Source organism: Myiozetetes cayanensis, unplaced genomic scaffold, assembly GCF_022539395.1.
Source record: "Myiozetetes cayanensis isolate MyiCay16 unplaced genomic scaffold, myiCay2020 scf6-25, whole genome shotgun sequence".
Lineage (NCBI taxonomy): Eukaryota > Metazoa > Chordata > Aves > Passeriformes > Tyrannidae > Myiozetetes > Myiozetetes cayanensis.
In genome coordinates this window covers 36,735,208-36,759,951 of record NW_026087853.1, presented here as the reverse complement: position 1 = coordinate 36,759,951, position 24,744 = coordinate 36,735,208, and the positions used below count along the sequence as shown (strand labels likewise).

The following is a 24,744-nucleotide window of genomic DNA, read 5'->3' as shown; positions in this document are numbered from 1 at the left end:
TCCTCCTTTTTGTTCAAATGCAGAGTAGGTAACATAGTGCTATTCCTGCTAGTAAGCACAGAATCAGCAACTTTATCAAGAAAGTCACTTGCACTTCTGTATATTTTAATGGAAAACATATCACTTCTAGGTTTTACAGAAATTGAAGAAATCAGGCTCATGCTGTGGACTTAGTTCTTAGAGTGTTGCTCTTCTCTTTGCATAGGTGAGTACTAGTAATACACAACTTTAGGCAGTTACAGTGGTCTAGTGATGCAGTCTGATTTTCATCTCCCAAACTAAACACCCAACTTTATTGTAGACTGCAGAGTCTCATTTTTGAGGTACGAATGAGGGTGTGAAATGAAATGAAGGACAAGCCTAGGCAGAGCTGCTGATGCAGAACTACAGGGTGCTACCATGTCCCAAATTAGACCTAAAACTTTCATGAGCTCAAGTTCCTGTTAGAGTCAGCAGGTAATGGGTCAGGCTCAAAGCCCAGCTTACCTCCTCCAATCCCCTTCCTGCTCCTAGTCCTATCACTACAGGCCCTATTAAAAAGTTTGTCCCTATCTTTCTTATAAGGCCCCTTTAGGTACTGAAGGTTGCACTAGGTCTCCCCAGAGCCTTCCCTTCTCCAGGCCAAACAACCCCAACTCTCTCAGCCTGTCTTCACAGGAGCGGTGCTCCAGCTCTCTGGTCATCTTTGTGACCCTCCTCTAGACTTGCTTGAACAGGTTGATATCGTTTCTATGTTGGGGTCTCTGGAGTTGGGTGCAGTACTGTAGGTGTAGGTGGGGCCTCACTAGAGCAGAGCAGAGGGGCAGAATCCCCTCCCTCGACCTGTTGACCACACTGCTGTTTGTGCAGCCCAGGACATGGTTGGCTCTCTGGGCTGTGAGCGCACACTGACAGCTCATGTCCAGCTTCTTATCCAATAACACCCCCAAACCATCCTCAGGGATGCTCTCAGTTATTCTCTGCCCAGCCTGTATTTGTGGTTGGGATTACCACAAACAAAGTGCAGGACCTTACACTTGACCTTGTGAACTTTGTGACATTTTCATGGGCCCACCTTTCAAGCCTGTCAAGTCCCTTTGGATGACAGGAGCTCTAGACATCTCCTTGGCAGGGGATATTTCATTATATCATCAGTGAGTTGCAAGAGAACTAAGGACAGATATTGGAAAAAGGTTTCCAAATGCATACTATTAAGGTATTTAATTCCTTTTCCCATCTTCTTCAATCGTTCTACCAATGTCAACCTCAGGATGAATCCAATGCTTGCACTGTCATACTCTCTGAATACTTCACATATGTACTTTTGTCCATCCTTGGGTCACCAAACAGCTCTTGGCACCCAAACAGGCTAGAAGATAAAAAGATTGCAAACCACTCCAGAATAGGTAGAAATTACTGTATTTGACATCAGTGTCTGAAATATCTCAGACTGATTTCTGGGAGCTTTGAATCAGACCCTTTTTGAAGTAGAGATTTAAAGGTTGCATAGTACAGGAATAGGAATATATGTAAAATCAAAGAAAATGTTAAAAATGGTGGTAAAGGTCACTCAGCCCAAGTATTTTCTCTTATTTTTTCTAGGGTCTAATATTTCTAAGAAAACAATTCAAGCTCTCTTGCTGAAGAAAGACCACAATGTGTCATGCTGTACGTATAGTATTCAAGGATACACCTTCTTTTTATTTGAGCTAAGGCATTAAGTAAACAGAAAGCAAACTTCAGGCAGAGTTGTGCAAGGCTGTATCCAGACAGGAAGCTTCAGAGACAGAAAACGTTGTAGAGGTACTTCTTTTTTATCTATTCCTTTTAGAATATTAGTATGATTTTTTTAAAAAATCTTTTAGGTGTTTTGCTAGCAAATCAAAGCTTTTGTATTTTCTATTTTTGTTTTAAAAGATATTGAGTTCTGGCTTTAGTGATGTCAAGGGCAACTGGCTTTCCAACTGATCTCTTCAGATGCAGAACTTGTTTTGCAATTGTTAATGTTTTGATGTGGTTTGTTAGTTTTTTTATTATATTGCCTTAATTGCAGTGAAAAAGTAATAAATGCACAGAATTTAAGTTAGATATCCAGTGTCTAAGTCCTATTATCTGGGAAATGTTTGTGTAGTTATCAGTGTAAAGGAGATGCACAAATCACATAAAAAGCTAAACATTTTTTAGATAATAGTAGTTAAAGGAAGAAATGTGGATGTTATTTGTAGACTAATTTGAACTTCAGGGGATATTACCTTCTACATTTTCTGTATTTTTTCCTGTCTGTTTCAGTTAAAAGCCAGAACACAATCTTATTTAATGTCTTAAGCTTCTTCTTTGATATCTAAAACTCTTAGCTGCAAAATCCTAGAAAAGCCTCTTAAGGCACAAGAATTTTTGCCCTTTCAAACTTCTGAACATTTTTATCTACTAGTGTGATGTATTAACCTATTTTTATACTAGTGCAAGGACTCTTATTCATGAAAGCATACAGAAAATAAAAAAGTGCACACGAGTTTCTTTTAGTCTTTCTTGTCATTTAGTTTTTGAGATTACTTCCAGAATACTCTTTCCTTTTGCATTTTTAAGTGTCAGAACCTAAAGCTGTTTGGGAAACCTTTCTATGCTAAAACTTCTAAACTTCTGAGCACTTTTACCTGTAGGATGAGTTCTCCTACACTATTTTGGAAGCAGTAAGCTGCCTCTTTTTCAGTTCTTTCAGCATTTGAATGGGCGATGCCAGTTGACAATACAAATTAATTACTTGCTTCTACTTCTATTTCACACTCTGCTTTAATATTTTTTAAATTTTTATCTTTTGAAAGATACTAATAGTTTTAGTATCTTTGAAACAAATTTGAAACAAAGAATATTGAAAAGGATTGTTTTGGGTTTTTTTCCCTTCAGGCTTCACATGTACTAGGAGTGCTTCACTAGTTAGAAATTTTTGTGAACAATATTGTCAGATTTTCTGTGTAAGCACATAAATGTTAAACAGAGGCATACTTTATACATTTAGTTATCCCTGTGTTCTGTGGACAAAGCAAGAGATAGGTGCCAAGAGATAAGTGACATTGAACTGTGACTGTACAAAGTGCTTCTGCCATCCTCTTTTTCATTTCTATAGAAGTTCCTAATTCTATTAAGGTGAGTGAGCCCTGGCTCACAGCTGGTCGTATATTTGGTTAGTTATGTTTGTACAATCCATATTATGGTTACACAGCATGATAACATGTCCTGTTTCTTAAATAACTGTTAAAAGGTCCAGTAAAAGCCATATTTTATTTTATTACTATATTCCAGCTGAAGTAGGATCTGTGGGGAGAAAAAAATCAATGAAGAATCAGTAATTTAAAAAGTGATAATCTTGCCAGAGGATATCATTACAAAGCTTCATGCATACATACTTTTCCAAAGCTACATTAGTTATCCTAAATCCAGATGCTGCAATTGCTTCTTTTGCTTTGGAAGAGTAGAAAGTGTGAGAAAACTGCAGTTTATCTTACTTATTACTTAGTTTTAGATACTGTTGCTACTAATTAACAGGGTTTAAATTAACTTCTCTCATCTTTGAAGCCTTATAAGAACATAATAATGTCCAATACTGCTATTCACTGGCAATCTCTTATCTCTCATCATAAGTGCCCCCCGAGGCAAATGAACTCTATGTCTTATTACCAGTTTGTGGAGTAGCTCACCAGAAGGGCAGGCTTCAGCAGATAAGAAGAATTCTCTAGCAGACTCCATAGGAATCCTGAGGAAAGAACACATTTCTGACATTTGAAGGAGCAGCACACAACTGTCAAATATATCAGATACACTATCTCTGGAAGATAGCGGTCCTTTTGCCAAAACTCTTCACATTTCTTTTAAGACTTAATGAGACTTACACTAGAAAAAGAGTGACATAGTGCCAACCTGGGCTATATTAAGCCCTGTAGTGTCTTCATTGGTTCTGAGACACTATATTGAAACAATAGTCTGGCTTTGTATAACTTTGCGTGAAAACTTTGATAAATGTAATTTCTCTAGAGAGTTAAGATGGGGCTTCTAACTCATACAACAGGATGAAGCACAGACATACAGAAAAGGAGACTGGAAAAGACCTCAAGACCTCATCTTGTATATTCTGAAGCTCCAAGGGAGAATCACTTATACCTCAGAAATGAAAAAGTATCTAGTTGTCTTCATTGTTAGTAAGATTTTCTTAATAATTATATAACCTTCAGTGTCATAGTTCGAATCTATCACTTTATCCACTCCATATAGAAAATGTGATCCCTCCTTACCTCTTCATAGGTAACTTATATAGGTGACTATTTGCATGTATTTAGTTGTCCTTCTCTTCTTTGGACTGAGCAGCCCAATCCTTTCAGTGTTTTTCCTTGTTTGTTTGGGTTTTTTTTTCCCACCAAAAAAACTGAGCATTTTCTCTGCTCTTCTCTGGACTTTTTCCAGTTGGTCTGCCTTCTCTTGGAACAGTTTTGCTTGAACAGGACATAGTGCTACTGGTTGCTGTGCTAGACAGAAATATAATAGGAGGTATTCTTCAATGTGTCATACAAGCAAATCAGTTTATGTTCCTAATATACAGTTTGCATTTTTGTACATATCTGGTGTAACAATACTCATTCATGAATAGCTTCTGATTGACTGCTGCCCCTCTTACCCCTTCTTGGCAGAATGGCTGCCACATTTTTATGAACTATTATTCCCCCTTAGAACCTCACACTTGTAAATACAAGTGCATTGTGATGTGTTTTCTCCTACAGATAATTTTTTGTATTTGTCAAGAGCATTCTGAATTCAGTGTATCATGCAGTTAAGTTGAATTCTACGTGGGCTTGTTGTTGAACAATGTTGAAGGATCATTCCTTTGTCTAAGTCATTACTGACCTTACACAGTACTTGGCCCAAAACAGATCCAGCTAGAATCTCACTGATTATGGTTTTTGAATTTAATAGTAAATGATTAAAAAGTAATCTTAGTCTGCAGTTTTGGTGTTGGTTTTGGTTGGTTTCGGTTTCAGTTTCCTTTTTTTTTTCCCCAGGTAGCTTTGCACTCTTGCAGAAGTAGCTTCACTTTAACTGACTTTTGAAAATGTTATGAGTCATTATTATAATGTCAATAACGTTATTAAAATTAAACCATATTTGACCTGCTGCTTCTCTATTTGTAACACTTGTTGCCCTGTTACAGAAATTAATAGCAAACATGCAAAAAAAAAAAAGTTATATAACTTTTTTAACTACCTCCAACCTCTTATGAATACTTGATATCTTCATTTATTGTAGTTTTTTTCCAGAATTGGTCTCTTCCTCATTCCTTGACTTTTTTAAGGTGACTGCTGTGTTCTCCTCCTCACACATTTCTCACACAACTTCTGAGAGTTTTCGGATGCAGCTAACAGATCTGAGCTTGTTTCTCTCCATCACAAGGTATCCTAATGTGCATTTCTCACCATGTATAGAGCTCATTTCACCTTTTTAGCTGCCTATACCTGTGCAGAGGAGTAAGCTCCTATCTCAGTCAAGGGAGACTTATTGCACTTACTAGAGAGTTCTGGAGAGAGGCTGTAGAGATATACTTGAGGATGAGGTGAACTGCAGTATTTTCAAATTATTTTCAGTTCTGTTCTTTCCTATTTTAGATAGATTCTTCCTTACAGAATTTACTTATTAGTCATGTAATTACAGTTCATCCTTTTGTGAAGAGTTAAGGAAAACTGCAGCCTTCTGTAAGTGACCTATCACTAGGTTTTTCTTTTCCTGCCAGATTAGTTTTCTTGCTATTTCTCATATTCGTTGGTTTTTTGCAGTTAAATCTGTGCTTTACCCTTTATGACTTTGTTTCAGCATCTTATGTTATTCTTACATACTTGTCCTTAGGAGTTTGACCTGATTTCCACTTTCTGTACATTTCTTTCTTGTGTTTTTGGTCATTGAAGGCAGTGCTGCTTAGCCAAGTTGATCTCTGACTATACTTCCTGTCCTCCGAATGTGTGGAATTGTTTGTGTTTGTACCGTAAACATAATTTCTTTAGGGAACTGCCAGCTCTACTGAATTCCTTCTGCTTTAGCCATTTTTCCCATGAGAACTTACCTTCCACTTCCCAGGGTTCAGTGGAGCCTTCTTGTATAGAGTCCGCTGGGTTTGAATTCATCTTGCCTCTTGCTTTTCATCTATAAAAATAGTATATATTATCACAGTTACCCTCAAACAAGTTACCTTCGCCCTCGTATTCCCGACCATCCTCTTTCTTGGTTGCTTAGCAAGGCAGCCTGTTGGCAGGCTGCTCTTGAAGCACTTGGCAGGCTCTAACAGCTGCTGTAGACCATACGCAGGGAGTGGTTAAACGCTGCTCGTTATACCTAGAGACAGACACAGCACATTGGTTTGTAACGTGCCACTGGAGATGCTCACCTAAACACTCACAGGAAAACACTGGCACCTTTTTCTTGGGCATTTAATCAAAACCAAGACAAATATTATGTGTACAGAATGTTTCAGATGCTCTCCTGTGAAAGCATCTGTGCCCAGCCTTGAAGTCCAGGTAAGGAGAAGACAAAGCCTTTCCCCTATTTCCTTTGCAGACCTATGCATAAAATTAAAATAATGTGTCTCTCTGGATTGATCTTTCCTTGTCTGAATCTTTATTTCCTATTTACCGTCACTCAGAGGAATGGGAAATCTCCACTGATTGGTGAGTAAAATTGGATTGTTAGTAGCTTTTCATGTCACTGTGATTTTCTAAGTGTAGGCGAATCTCTGCAAAGAGAGATTTCTTTGTCAGAGCTGATTGCTGGGAGGTTTTTTTATTTATATTCTAAGAAATTGTCATCAAATCTTTCAAGAAATAAACGGAGACACTGTTTAGCTTTTGAAATAACACCATGATGAAATGAATCTATATAGGATTTTTTGGCAGTCTATTATTCACTGCAATATCTTTCATAAGTTAAGAAGTTGATGCTACAGGGATTCTGGTGCCTGAAATGAAGTGACAAAGGCTTTCATTCAGTTTCTGGCTTTGTTAAGAGTGATATGCATCTTGACTCTTCTAATGTCCATACAGTTTGCAGCTATATAGGATTTTGTCAAATTTCAAACATTTCAGCAGAATTTTTTCAGGTTAGATATCTGCCTCGGGATATTTTTAAAAACCTTTGAGCAGAAGTAGATTATAGACTTTTATACAGGGAATATGTCCTCTTTTTTCTCATCTTAAATGGTTCCAGTGACCTTTCTTCTAAGAAGTTCGGGTACGTTACAGGCTTTGAAATAAGCATTTGAAAAATGATGTTAAGAGGCTTCCTCCTGTACATACTCAGTGAAACTTCTACTGGACTGAGATTGCACAAGTGAGTAAACCATCCCTTTTAGATAACAAGGCAAGCATGAGCAAGACATTTGAGGAAAAATTGTTGAGGATCACTGGCAAAACGGATTCAGAGAACAAAATCAGCAGGAAGAAACTGTGCCTTCATGAGTGGTGTGAAAATTGATGTGGGAGGGAAAGAAAAGGAAAATGTGTCAGTTTAGTTTGGGAGATACCAAAATAACTATAGGATCTGAAGTGCAGAGCCTGGGACTAGCTGAGGAGAAGTGAGAGCAAGAAGCAGTGGGGCTGCGTGGGAAGCTTGGAAGTAGAAGGAGAGACCGTTCTGATGAGCTGGACTCGGAAGCGTGGTTGGTGTAGGGGGCTGTGAGGCTGACTGAGGAGACTAAGGGAGGAGTCTGGCAGCAGGAGCCAGCAAGGAGCTGGCTTGTGCATGAAGAAGACTGAACAGCAGAATCAGGGTGAGATCTAATGGGTGTTTGGGAAGCTGGAAAACAGGATTTGCTGGGCAAGCTGCCTGGGGATGATATGAGGAAGGCTTTTGGAAGTGAGGTGAGGATTTGCTGGAGACTGGGTTAAAATTTTGCCTGAGAAGTGGAAGCAGGGACTGGGAAAGAAGAAGTCACAGCTGAGACAGGGGCTAAGGGAAGAGCTCTGGTGCCCAAGCAAATATATGTTCAGCAGGAGTGAAACAGTGTTGGAGTGCTCCTGGGGTGGGGAGTGCAAGGAGGTGGAATTGATGGTAACAGGAGTGAAAGATTCTGGGCAGCCCATGCTGATCGTGGGAGCAGGGGAGGCAAGGACAAGCTGTGCTAGGGACCATTCTCCTTCAGTGTCAGGAATGGCATCCTACATATCACTGTTTTGCTGGTGTCAGCAGGTAATACTGGGTCTTGTCACTGTTGATGCTGGGTTTGTTCAGGAGATAGCAACCTGCTGCCACCATGGGTTATTCCATTAGAGTGGATATCATAAGGTTGGTCAAGGGAGCTGAATGATTCACCACTAAGAATGATTTTTGTGCATGTTGTTATGATACCACATGAATGGTATGAAGGATGAGTCATTGTGTTCTTTGTTTGCTGTAATAATCCCATGTGGGGCACCCACCTTTTCAGAGACTCATTGACTGTCCATTCTCCATTTTTTGGGAACTTGAGCAGGCTCTGGAAACCAGATTTGCAGATCTTTTGAGCATTTCTATCTGTAACTGAATCAGTAAGACTACTTTGAACTTACAGTGTATTGAAACATCAAATAGTTGAAATTTTAGGTCTTTAGTTTCAAGACTGTTTTTGCAAAAAGCCAGCACTACTTCATCTTATGTTGTATGATTTAGCTCACCACTTTAATCCTACTGTCTCCAAACTTATTGATGTTTGATACTGCATGTGCCATAGCATGATGTAAACACATGTTTCATAAAAATAGACTTTAAGCATTAAACTTCTGCTGAACAGCTTGCCCTGTAATACAGTGGAGAGCAAAAAGGAAAGGAAAAATAGGCCTAGATTCATGTAGGAAGAGAAAAGAAGGTCTACACACAGTTTGTCAGTAAGTGTCAGGATGTTTCAGGCAAGTAGGTTATTTCTGTAAAGGAGCAGACACAAAATCACTGGTATATATAGGAAATCAAAAATCCATGGCCTTTCTGGCTACAGCTACAGGAAGAAAAAGAGAGACAAGTTTGATCACACAGTAAGGATTGGGTTCAAGTGTAGGAGTGACTGCAGTGTATATAATCTCATTCCTCTTTAAACGACTGTGGTAATTTACTGGATAATTTGCATATTCCTTTCTATACTCATTTCTTTGAATTTGTTCTTCTCCACCTTCACTTCACTGAATTATACTTTTTGTCTTTTTCAGTCCAAATCTCAACTTCCCTTTTCCACAATGTTTTCAGAGCTAACTACACAGCCTTTCTATTTCTCTTGGCCCCAGCTCTGCTACTTTTCCTCTGATTGCTGCTTCCTGTCTCTCTCTGGGAGCTTTTCTGTTAGACTCTGTGCTGCCTTTTCCCTTTTTTTTCTCCTCACTTTCGTTCTTTTCATACCCAAATTGACTCTTCCTTTGGCTTGCTCTTTTGTGGGCTGGTTGGTAACAGTTTTAGTACACTGGCACCCTAACTGGTGTTGGCATCCCTGAAAAGGAAGACTTTTAGGTGATTTTAGGTGAAAAATGTAATGGCTCTAGAAGTGCTTCATAAACTTCATCCAAAATACAAGGGCAGCAGAGGAGAAAGTAGGAGCTATTTGTTTGTTAACAGGGGCTAATGGTAGCAGGGACTAGCAGTAGGACTGATGAGAAGGTAAAGTTGAGCTTTTAACCCTGCATGAGAAATGACAGATAAAGAAAAATCTTGGAAGGCAAGACAAGGAGATGACATGGAATGAAATAGAGAAGAAACTAAAAGACAGGCATAAGATATGGTGTAATAAGAATAGCAAGCAGATTACCAATGGCAATGAGGAAGATAGCACTATAGTTGCTGAGACCAGAAAGAAATCTGATGCAGTAATGGAGGGCTGAGATGACCACTGCACAGAACAAGAGTTTTAGCTTGTGCTGTCTAAGGGAAATTGTGACTTTGTACCCACCTCAGTGCTCTAAGTGTGGTCTTCTATAGGAAACCCTTGTCAATCCTTTCCTCAGTAGCCCCCAGCCTAGCTCATATGTTGTCTAAGCTTGTACCTTTTCTTACCTAACACCTTTAGCCTTTACTGCAAATGAGATGTCAGACCCTGTCTCTTGTTGACAAAATGTTGACAAGGGTTCTTCTAACCCATGACTGTCTGCAACCTGCTTGAGGTTCCTAATCCATTCGTGATTTTCTACTTCATGGGCCAAGACAGCCTGGCTGCTAAGTTTCTGGGGTCTTCCTCCCTCTTATCCATCCATCACAAATCGTACAGAAACAAGGGGGATGCAGATTTGGTTGAGCAAGGGTCTTGCTCTTGTAATTCACCCTGATACAACAGCACACGCAGAACTGCATCCAGCAGAGCTTGTTTTTCCTGGTCATTCTTTATTATGGCTACTCCTGGGGGGTTTCTGTCGCGGTCGAGGCGGGGAGGCGACATGGGTTTCATGATACCAGCAACTTTTTTATTGCAACAGTACAGCTACCTTTATACAGTTCTGGGTGACACATGTACACACAGCATTGGTTTACCACTATCATAACAACTTATGATTGGACATACAGCCACATGTCCTAACACAATAGGCTGACATTCCTCACAGGAAACCCACTGTGTCACAGTCCTACTGTCCGTGGTTAACCCTCTGCCAGGTGTAAGAAGCTCCATCTTCAGTATCTCAGTTTACTGAGAGCCCAGAACCAGCTGGGCTCCCCAACAGGTTTCTACATGTCATCCCCTCCTCACCTTCTATGTACTCATACACATATCAGTATGTATGTATTTACAGTTGTCTTTTTGAAGGGATTAACCGAGCTTAAGTACAGAAAGGGGCTCAGCAACTGAGAATGTTATCTATTTCCAGACATTTTCCCTACCTTCCACTGAGTTGCCCTACTAGTACCTTTTTTTTACTTCTGGCTTCAAATATATCAGGAACACAAATAAGTATTGTTGTAATTTCATTCTTTTAATCTGGGAAGTCCCACTTATCATCAAGTAGGGTGCAGAGGATCACCCCGCATGCTCAGCTCTGACCAAGGTCTGTCTGTGAAAAATTAGTTTGAGACACACCTTTGTAAATTTATCACCAGGAGACTTTAAAACCTTATCGACCTACTTAGTTAGTTTACTTTGAGCAAATAATATGCCAGTGTAACTGATATTAATGTTTCTGAACCACACATGCTTGTGTATATATATATGTACACACATGTGTGTACATATGTTTCTGTACTTGGGTAATAGGGGTCATACAGAAAGACTTAATAATATGCAATACTTCCAGCTATAATACTTCTTATTGTTTATAAAAGTATCAAAATATTGTTTTTTCAGTCTGTTTTTTTTATTTATTTAGTATTTCTTTAAATACTGCAGATTTTTCACTTGCAATGGTTCAGCAGTTCCAGGAGAACGATTAGGGAATGCTATATTATGAGAGAATGCTATATTATCAATCATTGTTTCAGCAAGTCAAAGACAGAACAAAGTACCAGTGATAACTGTTCAAGGCAATGGAATCTATTCCTTTGGTGCCTGCACTAGGAGTAAATCTTCATGGCAGAAGGAAGAATTTTAATCTGAGTGTGAAGTGCTCAGATGTGTACTCACATGACTTTATCATTAAATGACTTTATCACTTATCACTGTTTAAATATTTCCTATTTCAAATAGTACTGAAGGTGCTGTATCAGGCCTTGTTTTGGTCAGGGGAAAAGGAATGCATTACAAACCCAAAGCTGATGGTTGGGTGAGTGGTTGTGATGTAGCAACATAAGGTCAAACAGGTAAAATCCAGACCAGTAACAGATGTGTGGGATTGTTGCAGAAGGTTTAGTATTACAAATGTAAATCAAGTATGAGACAAATGAACCAAGAGAAAGAAATGTAACAGAAAAACATATCCAGTAACTCCAGCACATTTTGTGAGACTCCTGGAAAAGTAGAATATCCTAATTGAGATAGCTCTTCTGAGTCAAACCATCTAGCCTGACATACAGGGGATGTGCAAGCAGGCTGCCAGCCACTCCTCCATAGCCAGTGTAGCATATAGAAAAGGGAGATGTTGAAAGTAGTTAAAAGCAGAGGTTTGTCAGGAATGTCTTGAAGTAAACAGAAGGATGGAAAGAATATTTTATGGACAGCAAACTTGAGAACAAAGATATGAACAGCAGGATACAATTTTTTTGGTTTTGTCACAAGGAGTATGTATATTAGGAAGAAAATTAGCAATGGAATAGTAGAGGGAGATGGTCGAATTATCAGCAGTGCAAAGAAAATTGGAAGTCAGGCTTCAAGCCTTTTCCCCCATCTTGCACGTGCATGAGATGATTGGCATTTCCTTCTTCAATAATCTACCCTTGCCCCCCACCCCAACTATGTGTAACAAGAACAAAGAAAATTAAGGCCTTATATTTAGTTTTTAGCATTTTCTCCTCTGGGGTTATGTTAGTTCCAAAGAGACAGTTAGATTCCTGTCTCCTTGCTTTGTTACTTTCCACTAGAAGAGGTTTCTGTTGGGGTTTTTTTGAGTCTTAGCGTACTGTCTTTCCATTTTGCCTGTGGAAGCCCATACTGCTGCCCTTTGGTTACAGCAGAATTAGTCTATTTAGTATGGAGTTTTTGTATTAATAGACTCACCTCTCCTTGACTTAGGAATGCCTTGTAGTTACCTAAAATCACACTTAATTCAAGGTAGGATGAGGTAAAATACAAATAGAAATTTGCATTACATCATTACATTTAAAATAGCAAATACAATTAAAAGCATCTTGAAAAGACATAACAGGCTGAAGGAAGAGTTAATCTGATTTACTGACACTGACACCTACTGACAAAAGTGCTTTTTGTTTGGGATTTTTTACCCTCCTTTTGAATTTCCAGGTGACTTGTCCCTCTTCTGACAAAATGGCGCTCAGAAATTTCTTTCCTCCTATTCCTCAGGTTTCTCTTAGGTGATTTTCATCATTGGAAACCTTGCATTACACAGAACTCCACACTGGATTCTCCCATCAGAAAACATCTTCTGAAGAAGCCTTTGGACTTCACCATAAGGTAGCTTTACTGAACTTGCATGCTGACCTCACCTGTTCAGGGCACTCTTATTATGAGTCTGCATTTGAAGTTTTCTAAGGAGTCCAGACAGACTTCACCTGTCATCTTGGAGCTCCTTATGATCTGACCATACTGAATTAAGTTAAAGATTCTTTTGTTTCCACAAATACGCATAAGTCTTAGAAGAGGAGTTTAACTAGCTCTGTGATGGGTTGACCTTGTCTGGACACCAGGTGCCCACTCAGCTCTATCACTCTCCTTCCCAGCCAGACAGGGGAGAGACTAAGGTGGGGAAAAAAACCCACAACAACTCGTGGGTTGGGATAAGGCAGTTTATTTAAAGCAAAAGTAAAGCAGAAGCTTGAGTGTGCAAAAGCGAAGTGAAGAAAAAGATATCACGATTTATTCTTTACTTCGCGTTAGCAGCGATGTCCAGCCACTCCCGAGCAGCAGGGCTTCAGCACATGTAATGGTTCCTCAGTCGGCAGCCATTGGAGACAACAAATGCCCCCTCTCCTGTTCTGTGCCTTAGCTTTTATATCTGGGCTGATGTCACATGGTCTGGAATATCCCTTTAGTCAGTCTGGGTCAGCTGGCCTACTTGGGTCCCCTCCCAGGATCTTGCCCTCCACTGAGGAAGGAATGTTACAGTGTTGGTGCTGTGCTCAGCAGTAGCCAAAACGCCAGTGTGTTATCAACACTCCTCTAGCTACCAGTGCAAAGCACAGCACTGTGAGGGCTACTGTGGGGAAATGAACTCCAGCTCAGCCAGACCCAATACAATCTCCTAAACACTTTCTTTCCCCCAAGGAAGTAAGTCTCTCCTATTTCCCTCTTGTGACTCATTGACATGTTTCAATGTGAAATATGTCTTATGGAAGACCTTATATTCTCTACCAGTAGTGTAATTAGGAAATACATATGATACAAGTATCTAATTAGGGTAAAATTAATCCTGTTCATTTTCTGACTCCTGAAACAGGTATGATAACAATTACTTCTCTGAGGTGATAGCATTTAAAGTGAATGAAGCCCAATCTCTTCTAAGCATACTCTAACAAGGAGTCCCTGTACAGAATTATTTGGTGTCATATTTATTTTAATTGCTATACAGTGTGAAATTGTGTCTTTAAAATGCTTCTCAAAAAGAACAAAAGGGAAACATTCAATCTCATGAGGTCAATGAACAATGTGACTGACTTAACTGGCCTTGAAAACAGCCCCTGATGTATTAGCACTCAATGGATCTCACTGTGAAGTGAGAATTGATGTGCAGTGAAGAAAAGGTTAAAGGAAGAAGATCTTCCCATAATTTTTCTTGCAGCCCTTACAATGGTCTTACGCAACCATGAAAACGAAACAATATTGGCCAAGTACCATTACGTGTAAGAATACTGCATTAATTTGAGTGAGTATTGTAACAGTTTAATGTAAATACAAGTACATTTTTAATATAGAGATAATGAACATTCATCCCCCTTCATTCCTCAGGTCATGCCTACACTAACAGAGATTTAGTTATCAGTAGTGCTGGTAACTGTATGAGTGCAGATATTCTGGTACAGATGTGTGTTATAATCACCTGTCAGCCCTGAAAAGAAGAAGCCTTGTGTGTAAGTACAATTTCAGCAATTTAAGTAGTGCTGACACTTCTGCTGTCTCAGAACATACAGGAATCCAGTTGCCTTTATGGCAGCTGGGGTTTATGTACATCGACACACTGGTGGCACACAAATAACTTCCAAAATGATCCTATTGTATCTTGTAAAAAAAATACAAAATATGAAAATTTGAAAAAAATTAAGTTGCATCCTTGAGAAATCCAGGCAAGGATGTTTTTATTGCCAGCAGATTCAGGGTGAAAAATTGAAAAGAAAAAAATGAAGACAGTGTTGCTTGGCTTTTTTTGATGGTGCAGACTTTGTGGGACAGAAAGAGAATGTCACATTTGCCAGCAGTTATTGCTTCTCACTTAATTTTGCAACTTCAAATGAAAGCACAATGATGAAGAGCTTTCTACTGGGGGAAATGGAGTAAGATTGCACAGAGAACTTAGGTCTCTATTCATGAAGTGCAAGGAGACAGAATAAGTGATTACGGGACAGGGAATATGTCATATTGGACTGCATTTGCCTTCTCTCTTTTATCTGTGAACGCAGAAAACCAACTTTTCTGTAGTTTTCTCTGCTGCTTCTGTGTGTTTCCTGTCATATGAATAATTTTGGGGCTCTTGTGCTGCAGCAGCAATGGCACAAACATATATATGATGCAGTGCCTTTGGAGAAATAGAATGGGAGAATTCATCCATTGTTGTTAGGATTCTCTGGAGGAATAGAGAAGAGTTTCTCCTGCAGTGAATATTGATTTATTTGTACAAAGTCAAAAGCTTCAGGGAAATAGATGGAAAGAAACTCATTCTGAAGGTGTCATGGGCTTTCCAGAGATGCCTGTCACAGGTTATAGAGAACTTTGTATTCCCAGATTCTAAAGGTTATAAGAAAAGTATGACTCTGTAGTCCTAAATGAAGATATTGTTGCCCAGTGTGAAAGGATAGAGAGTCTGCATGGCAGCTTTAAACAACAGCTTTAAAAGAGAAGAAGGGAGAAATAATTGCTCATAAACATGCCATCGTTCTGAGAAAGGGGTGAACTTTGGAACATAATGAAAGAGTCATATTATTTGTCTGTTTGATTTAACAGTGTAATTGTGGTGAGTCTCTTCCATAAGAGAATTTTTACTTATTAACAAAGCCTATTTTTATAAGGCTTTAAAGGTCCTTCTGCTATCATAAATCTGTAAATTAATTACGTTATCTTTGTTATATCAGTCATATGAAGTCTAACTTGTATTATCTTTCCTTGTTGACAGAAAGACAGATTTCCACTTTAGAGATCACACCATACTCCATCTTGTGAAAATAATATGAACCAGAAAGTGTTAGTTTTCCTTCTCCCAAATTTTATATTTGGGATATTTCTTTTTGGATTTTTCTATAAGAGACAAAAACCCATAACAGGTGAGTAAAGAAATTGTCAACAATAAGACCTCATGTTTTATAGAAGCAGGGACACCTTTGCCAAATGTGTTAGAAAGTAACTATGGAGCCTAAGTGACAAACAATACTACGAAAATATCCAAGGCCCTGTCACTGTGATAGCTATCTCAGCAACGTATGAGAGAAAGAACACTACAAAACCATGATGTTAGAACATCAGACTTGCTTAGACTAATAGTGCTAACATGTTGAAAGTTTTCATTTTAATAAACTTTTCACTGCATAGCATAGTTTATTGCATGTTTGCCATAGTGGAGACCAGTGACAGTAAACAAAAAATTGATTTTAGCATCTTCTTTAGTTTTTGTAAGCAGGGTGATAGATTGAGTGCTATGATTATCACAAATAAAGAGACTCAAATAAGCTTATTTCACTGAAATAGTTTAAATTTCTTCCTTGATTGCAGGTGCTTTTCCCCATCCTGATGAAAATTGGGTGGCAATTCAAAATGGTCGCAAAAGCACACTGGCTTCTGTCTGCCTGAAGAACAACCTTACTAAATTAAAAAGCACATTGGGTGTTGCAAACCAGCTCTTTGTGGAGCACAAGCATAAATTTATCTACTGTGAGGTGCCCAAGGTAGGCTGCTCCAACTGGAAGAGAACTATTTTTCTTCTCCAATCAGACTTGAATGCAGAAGCTTCCGAAATTGAGCACAACCACATCCACCAAACGTCAGCGATCAAAAGGTTGGGGTCTTATCCTCCTGCCAGACAAAAGGAATTTCTAAGCAATTACACCAAAGTGATGTTCACCAGACATCCCTTGGAACGTCTGGTTTCAGCTTATAGAGACAAACTTCTGCACTCTGAGCCATTCTACAGCATCGCTGTTGCTAATGAGATTAGGACAATGTTCAGGAAAAACAAAAATTCTTCTGAAAAAGTGAGTTTCCAGGAATTTGTCAGCTTCATTTTAACAAAACCACCAAATGCTCTTGACATTCACTGGAAACCAATGTTTCTGCTCTGCAATCCTTGCAACATTGATTATGATGTTCTGGGTAAGTATGAAACTCTTGGATTAGACTCTGAGCATGTTCTGAAGGTCATTGGAGCACCAGAGAGCATGCAATACCCCAGCCTGAAGAGATACCGGTCAGAGAAACGAACTAATGGTGATATCACCTTGGAGTATCTCCGCCAATTGACTTCAAAACAAATTGAGAAGATCAAAAAATTGTATCAAATGGATTTTTTTTTGTTCAACTATACTACGAAATTTGAGGATTATTTTTCCCTGAATGACTAATGTAGGTTAAACAAAGAACAGTTTCCTTTGTACAAAAATGGGCTGAACTTGTCCTCAAAGGTGCTTGATAGGTGGGTTGATGACTGACTGCTGCTGAGATTTTCCTGGAGTTTGTAGATATGGTGTATCATCCTAAACACCCTTATAAAAAATCCCTGCCATGATCTCTTGTACCATACAGTACTTTACCTATGAAATTATTGTCTTCCTGTTGATCATTAGTGGCATACATTTGATTCATGTTTAAAATGATAGATTTTGGTCCATTTGTAAGAGACATGGGAAGGATGTTGTTTCACAATGAATATTTTAGAACACCATTTTTATACAAATTATTTTAATTTTTTTAATAGAAAATAAGACATAATCTGCTTGAGAGTCAAACTCCTCTTTGTCAGCAAGAGCCTTGGCACAAGGAGAGATCCAAAGTAAGAAGACCAACAATTTTATGAAGAATGATTCATGGTTCTGGATCTTGCACCCACCACCACCATATTTGGTGTTCCCATAGCCCTAGTATCCCCTGATACTGGATTAGTCATGACACCCTGGCAATCCTGTAGTTCACGTAGATTTTTTTTTTTACTTTCTAGTTTTGCTGAGGCAGAGGAAGTTGGAAATTACTCTCATCAAAGTTAAGGCTATGCAGAAAGATGAACTCTCTCTCTTTTTCCTGAATTAGAACCATCTCCAGCTACGTGCTTCTCCTGCTTTGTTTGACAGATCATGCAGAGATAGAGGGGAATAAGATTTGCTTCGTAACTCACTTCTACATGGTAGAGCCCTCCAGGGCTCTATCTGAAGCTGTAAGTATATCTAAAAATATTTTAGTTTTCTGAAACCACCAGCCAGCCTAGGAAAACTCTGAAGAAATTATACTGACAGAGTTTGATAGGTGTCTTTGCTATCAGCACTCTAGTGTTCACACCCCCCTCCAGTTTCTTGCTGTTAGATGTGAGTGGCTTTCTATTCTTATTTCCTCTTTCACACAGGATCACATATTCTTCCCTCAGCGGTGACAGAAAACTGATGGCTAATTCATTCTTCACAAGTGCTAGTCAGTAGCAAAAGTGTATCTACTGAAGCAGAAAAATCTGTGTAGCTATTCACAAGGGCCTTTGAGTTTTGACATTTGCCTATAGGAAACTATAAGTAGCATGTTGCCTTGAATCACTGGCTGCTGTAATGCTGGTGTGGCTCTGAACAAAAAAATAACTGCAGAGGACATGTGTGTGCATGTGTGCACATATAACAACAGTTTTAGGAAACAACAACATACAAGAGTGGTATAAATTGTGGATTATCAACAGTAACAAAATGAGAATAATGGGTTGATATCTGTTGGAAAATAGAAAAAAAAATGCCTTCTTGATATTGTAATGTAATAAAAATTGATGTTGGCTCTGGGCATTGTCCTAGTCAGCCCACTTGTAGACACCTGCAAGACACCTGTAAACATTATGATGAAAATTATAACATGACTGTCTCTTTGTGGCCTGGGAGAGAGATTTCCTGTACTGTTTTCCCTAGAAATGCACTGCCCAGAACAAGGCTCTAAACTAAGTTGAGCTCCCTGCTGGCTTTTGCTCAGAGAAGAACCTCCAGTGGAACTTCTTTCCTTTGAATGCTAACTCTGAGGTGATGTTTTCCTGAGAGGAAAATGGGTGCTTGCTGCTGGGAGCAAGGGTGTAGGCAGCGTGGTGAGGCTCAGGGATCCTGGGGTGGATTTAAAGGTGTAGGGAGTGCCATAATTCATCTTCTGATTTATTATTATATGCCTGTGATATGACCATTGTTATGTTTTATTGCTAATTACCTTAATAAACTGTAGTGTCTTAACACATTAATCTATTTGTTCATCTTTCTCAATAACATCTGTTTAAAAAAGAAACCAATCTCAAAGTTGTTCTGTCAAATCATAACATAGGCCACACACTATTAGACAACAATAAATACAAAACTACTTGGCTCTGCTTTGCTACATTAATATGCTATATTAATATGCTATATTAATATCTATATTAATATCTATTAATACAATAGTATATTAATATCAATATAATATTTAATATAATAATATATAGCTATATTAATATAATTGCTATATTAATATCTGTCCCACAGGACTTCTAAAGAATAGAAAGAATTAGCAAACGCTAATGTGTGCTCCAGCTGGAATGGAAGTAAGTGGAAAAAGGAAGAGACACAAGAAATCTTGCAAGGTCAATCTCGTATCTTTCCTACAAATCTGTCAGCAGTGAGAAAATAAGAGAGACCTTTCCCATTCTTATGGAAATCCTCACACATACTTTTATGATAGGTATCCACAAACCTGACATCATTCTTTCTTTATGAAAGTATACAAGATCTGACAGCTGATCAGTGTATGTCAGCAATGGAGACCATGTCACCACTTAAAAATGATGATTCTGCCCATAACCAGTCATCATTTTTCACAGTTTTGAATCTGAGTCTTAACGGGTAAACTGTGATTAGTGGTTTCTTGTTCAGAGAACTTCCCAAAGTGGGACAGCTGTGAACAGAATAAAAGGTGTGAGCAATGAAATTTTGAGCATTTGCTCTTCCACAGCAGTTGCTCACAACTAGAAGGTGATTCTATTTCTGCATTCAGTGTTAATAAGTCAAAAGCTTTTAGCTCTATGGTCTCCAATTTTCTTGACTTGTCTGTCATAGGGGTAGAAAACCAAAAGGAAACAGGAAAAGGAAAAGGCACTAATGCTCTGTGATTGTGCTGTGGGCCTGATATGATTTCTTCCTGTCACAGCATTTTTTACCTACCTTCCTTCCAGAATTATAAATTAGATCATGGTTTATTAAAAACTAAAAAGTTATCAAATTATATAACTTACATGAATCAATGTAAACCAAATAAAATCAAAACACGCATAGAATTTACCTGATAGAAGTGTCTGAAATTTCAGGAAGTACCTCTAGATATCAGGTACCAGGCATCAAATGTACACAGGTGGGCAGTTAAAATGCTGCTTCTAGTAAGAACTATTTTTAAAGGAAAAAGCTCCAGTGATCATAAATCTCAGTCAGTATACTGAGAATAAAATTCCAAATGAATCAGCAGAGCAAAAATGAGTGACACATCACAGGATCAGGTCTGTGAAAAGGAACTGGCTCAGCACCATTTCAGCACTACTCATGTACACCTCACCTGTGCTCACCACTCCTAGAACACTTCATGGAATCGTAGAATAAACCAGGTTGGAAAAGACCTCTGAGATCATCAAGGCCAATCCTTGATCCAACACCGCCGTAGTTACTAGACTACGGCATTAAGTGTCACATGCAGTCTCATCTTAAAAACCCCCAGGGATGGTGAATCCACCATCTCCCTGGGCAGCCCATTCCAATGTCTGATTACTCTCTCTATAAAAAATTTCTTCCTAATATTTAACCTAAACCTCCCATGGCCCAGCTTAAGATTGTGCCCCTGAGCTGAGCTCCCAGAGCTGGGCATGGTGCTGTGGTCAGGACCGAGTGTACGCATGGGGGTCACTGTGCTGGAGGTTACCAACACCACAGCCAGAAGGGAAACAGTGATAGCTGCTAAACTCCTTGTGCAGGTTTCCATCCAGAGCATTCAAAGCACCTTACACAGCAAATAGGAATCACAGGGAGGGATACCTCAGAGATTCTTTAAGATTGGTCCTCAGGGATGCTTACGTGGTAAAAGAGCCCACAATGATGTTTTACACCCACTTAGCTGGATACCATATCAACATTGAAATTTGTGTCCTCAGTTCTTGTTGCTGTGGTTTACACACCACAGGACACTCAGGAGTATCCTGTCTCACTGCTGGCAGCTGACCACGTGCTACGTCAGCATTTTTTACAGCCTCTGCAAAGGCTTTTCATTCTACTCCAGTTTTGGGACTTTGTTTGTATCTGAAACAAGTTCAGAAAAATTGCAATTTTGGGAGTTGATGAGAATAAAAATAGTAATAATATACATAATATACATAAAAAATAGGTCTGAAATAGCTGTTTCAACCACTTATTTAATTTGTGAACTGTTCTACAAATTCTTTATATGAATTTAGGTCTTGCAGCCTTCATCAAGAGTAGTGCAATGCCTGTTTGCTTTGCTTTGTTTTTATCCTTGTTTGTGTTCTAATAAACTTCGTATTTTGTGAGTTTAAAGTGCTACGTAGATTGAAAGTATGAATTTAGGTATGTCACATATTAAGTTCCCATTCCCACTGTCAATTCAATGTCAACCTTTGTATGAGTGTGTCACCTACTGCGATTTAAAAACTGAACCACGATACTCCATGCAAACATTCCAGGATGTGAGATGTGGATTCTAATCCAAGATCTTGAACCTGGACCTGTTTAGACTCTCCAGCCCCATGAGGCCAGGCTTTTGGTCGTTTCTTTTTTGCTTTGTTTTGTTTGGATTCCGTTTTGGCAGCTAGCACCGGTGGAAATTAGACATTGAAACTCGCCAAGTCTTTTAAGCAAGTAACCAATTATCATCCGCGTTCCTACGGGGCCATCTGGTGGCGAAGGGGGCTCGGTAAGGGAGGATCGGTCGGAGAGAGGTACCCGATGGCTTCTGTGTTTAAATTCTTGTTTTTACCTGAAGTCTTGTATTTCAAGGCTCTCATGCCTGTTCTTTCTCTCCCTCTGCTTCTCTGTCCCTCTCCCTCTCATTATATTCCTCTTTCCCTGGAACAAGAATTCAGTTTCAACTTGGACAATAGTGGCTTTTTTGTCCCAGTAGTTTTTTTCTTCAGCAGTTTGCCACAAGCCTTCCTCCCTACCTTGCTAGGTTGTGAGGACTGACCAGCTGCTGACACTGGAAGTTACATTGTGCTGCTCTAGCAAGAACTTCTTGTTTCCGTGTTGCACAGCTTTTTCCATGGTGAAAGCCTACTTTGTTACCTTTTCCCCCCTCCAACTGAGCAAGAAAATATGGTATTACAGTTTTGATTTATAATTAAGTTGTAACTGAACTTTATGGTTCAATGTTATATAAAAATGACATATGAAGACAGTTAGTATTCAGTTGACTATATTTGGAAAGGCATTCTCGTTTGTGTGCTGTGATTCATCTCTGTCATTGTTTCAGGGCGACATTTATCCATTTACCGTCTCTGAAAATCTCTTTATGAGTTTTATCTTCATATGACAATCTGAAAAACAGGTATGGTATATGGTTAGGTCTGAACATCTAACCTGTCATTAGGCATTTTCTGAGTAAAATGCAGCTCAATACCTCCATTATTAATAGCCAAAATTCTGCTGATGCTTACGTAATGAAAGTTGCAAACAACATTGTTTTCCAGGAATCTATATACATGTGTATCAAAGGGAAAACGTTTTCATGAAAATTACAAAAAACTGCCTGTGAGGAAAATGCAATTCCTAGACTGAAAATTAAATCCCCTGTATCATCTCAGCTCATTTTCTTCCATTTCTGAAGGTTCTTATAGCCTCATGAGGCACTTTCTCACACTCAACAAAGTTGACAAGAACTTTGATAACATTATAAGAGAAATATTATTCATCATTCCTCCAACTGACATAAAAACCCCCTAAACCCTACAAAACCATCAGGTGCCAGTTAGTAAATATCATAACTAATTAATAGTCAACCTTTATCAGCTTTGTAAAGCAAAAAAAAAAAAAAAACCACAAACAAAAACAAACAAACAAAAAAACCACAAAAAAACAGCCAACACAAATGACAAACCAACAACAACAAAAATTCTCCAGCTAAAACAAAAAAGTGTTTCTTCAGGTTGATAATAACAACCCCACTAGGGAAGCAGAGGTCTTCTTGCATTTTCAAAGAGGATGTGTTTTAATTTGCTTCCTGTCTAGTCATCAGGCAGCCTTGCAGAACTGTACTTACCTGAGGCAATAATGTATCAGATTCACGAGTAATGTATCTCTGACAATTCTTCTTAATTTTCCTGCATTTTTTCCCATTATGTTAAATATCATGTTAATAGGGAGGTTTTATGCCAGCAAAACCATCACACAGCCTTGATGGTTATATCACACTTGCATTAGCAGCATCGTTATGGTTACAGTATTATCATTGCTTGACTATTTATAGTGGTTTAGCCACAGCTGGCAACTAAGTACCACACAATTGCTCTGTCACTCCAACTCCCCCCTGTCCCCGGGGTGGGATGGGGAGGAGACCTGAAAAACATAAAGCTATGGGTTGAGATAAGAATAATTTAATATTTGAAATAAAGTAAAATCTAATGGTAATGGTAATAGTAATTAAGAGAGGGAGAACAAAAAGAGAGAGAGGAATAAAACACAAGAAAAATTGTGTTGTTTGCTACACAATACAACTGTTCACCACCCTCTGACCGATGCCCAGCCTGTCCCCCAGCAGCAATTGGCCCCTTCTGGCCATCTCTCCCCAGTTTATATACTGGGCATGACATTCTGTGGTATGGAATATCCCTTTGCCCTGTTCAGACCAGCTATCCTGGTCATGTTCCCCCCTTGCCGAGCTTCTTGTGCACCTCCTCACTGGCAGAGCATGGGAAATTGAAAAGTTCTTGGCTTAGGGTAAGCACTACTCAGCAATATCCGAAACACCAGTGTGTTATCAACGTTATTCTCATACTAAACTTAAAACGTAGCACTATACCAGTTACTAGGAAGGAAACTAACTCTGTCCCAGCCCAAATGAGGACACTGTTTAAGAACCTTATCAGAAACTTTTTAGAGGCCTAAGTAGTAAAAGTAGTGTTGGGGATTTCATGATGATGAAATATGTGTTCTCTGTTTTGAAGACAGAACCTCTAACGTCACTCAGTACAAACACTAAGTTTTGAGTTGGTTTGAGACACTGCTTTGGTACCAACAGCCTCACAATGTCTGGCGCTGCCAAACCAAGCTCTCGCAGCTCGCTCGGGAGGCCGAAGGCTCAGGCAGGAGGAGGGAGCGCTCCCGGCGGTGAGCGGGACGCGGAGCTGTCCGCGGTGCTGAACGGGACCCGCGGCCCGGCACGGCCCGCCCGGCACGGCCCCGGCACCGGCACGGCGCTCGTGTTACCAGCGAGAGTGGGAATCGTCCTCTCTGCCTATATTTTAATTCTGCTGCTCCTGGTGAATTTCATACGTCACTCTTTTCCCTGACACATTTATGTTGGACTGGAGGAATTCATCACACAATGCACTCCTTTGCAATGCTCTTGGCCTAAAAAATTTCCCGGATAGATGTAGTGAAAAACCCCTTGAAGACAGTGATAACACGCACATACTTATATTAGTGCTAAATCTGTTTTTACTGCTTTAAGTGAAGAAAGTGCTTCTCACATGCAAATAAATATAAAGCATGAAAATATTTAATTCTATGAAACAAAAATTACAAAAACCCCAAAGAAAAGTTTCCTGAATATTTTTTAAAATTATTTTATTT

General features: G+C 39.1%; 1 protein-coding gene across 7 annotated transcripts; it reads left to right on the top strand.

The window, feature by feature from the left end:
- Positions 1 to 6,334: 6,334 nt before the first annotated feature.
- On the top strand, positions 6,335 to 19,165 carry LOC126651094 (carbohydrate sulfotransferase 8-like). Of its 7 annotated transcripts, XM_050336634.1 has the most exons (6): positions 6,335 to 6,530; positions 6,656 to 6,680; positions 12,905 to 13,015; positions 14,507 to 14,628; positions 15,885 to 16,032; positions 16,478 to 19,165. In XM_050336634.1, the coding sequence occupies exons 5-6, from the start codon at positions 15,939 to 15,941 to the stop codon at positions 17,320 to 17,322; spliced, it is 939 nt and encodes a 312-aa protein (XP_050192591.1). In that variant the 5' UTR covers positions 6,335 to 6,530; positions 6,656 to 6,680; positions 12,905 to 13,015; positions 14,507 to 14,628; positions 15,885 to 15,938; the 3' UTR covers positions 17,323 to 19,165. The 7 variants fall into 7 exon arrangements, with proteins under 7 accessions (XP_050192591.1, XP_050192592.1, XP_050192594.1 ...); XM_050336635.1 differs by lacking the exon at positions 6,656 to 6,680; XM_050336637.1 differs by lacking the exon at positions 14,507 to 14,628.
- Positions 19,166 to 24,744: the final 5,579 nt, after the last annotated feature.

Coding starts and splice junctions, on each gene's coding strand:
- LOC126651094 (XM_050336635.1), top strand. CDS start 15,939: ATGAACCAGAAAGTGTTAGTTTTCCTTCTCCCAAATTTTATATTTGGG. Junction 16,033..16,477: donor GAGACAAAAACCCATAACAG/GTGAGTAAAGAA, acceptor CCTTGATTGCAG/GTGCTTTTCCCCATCCTGAT.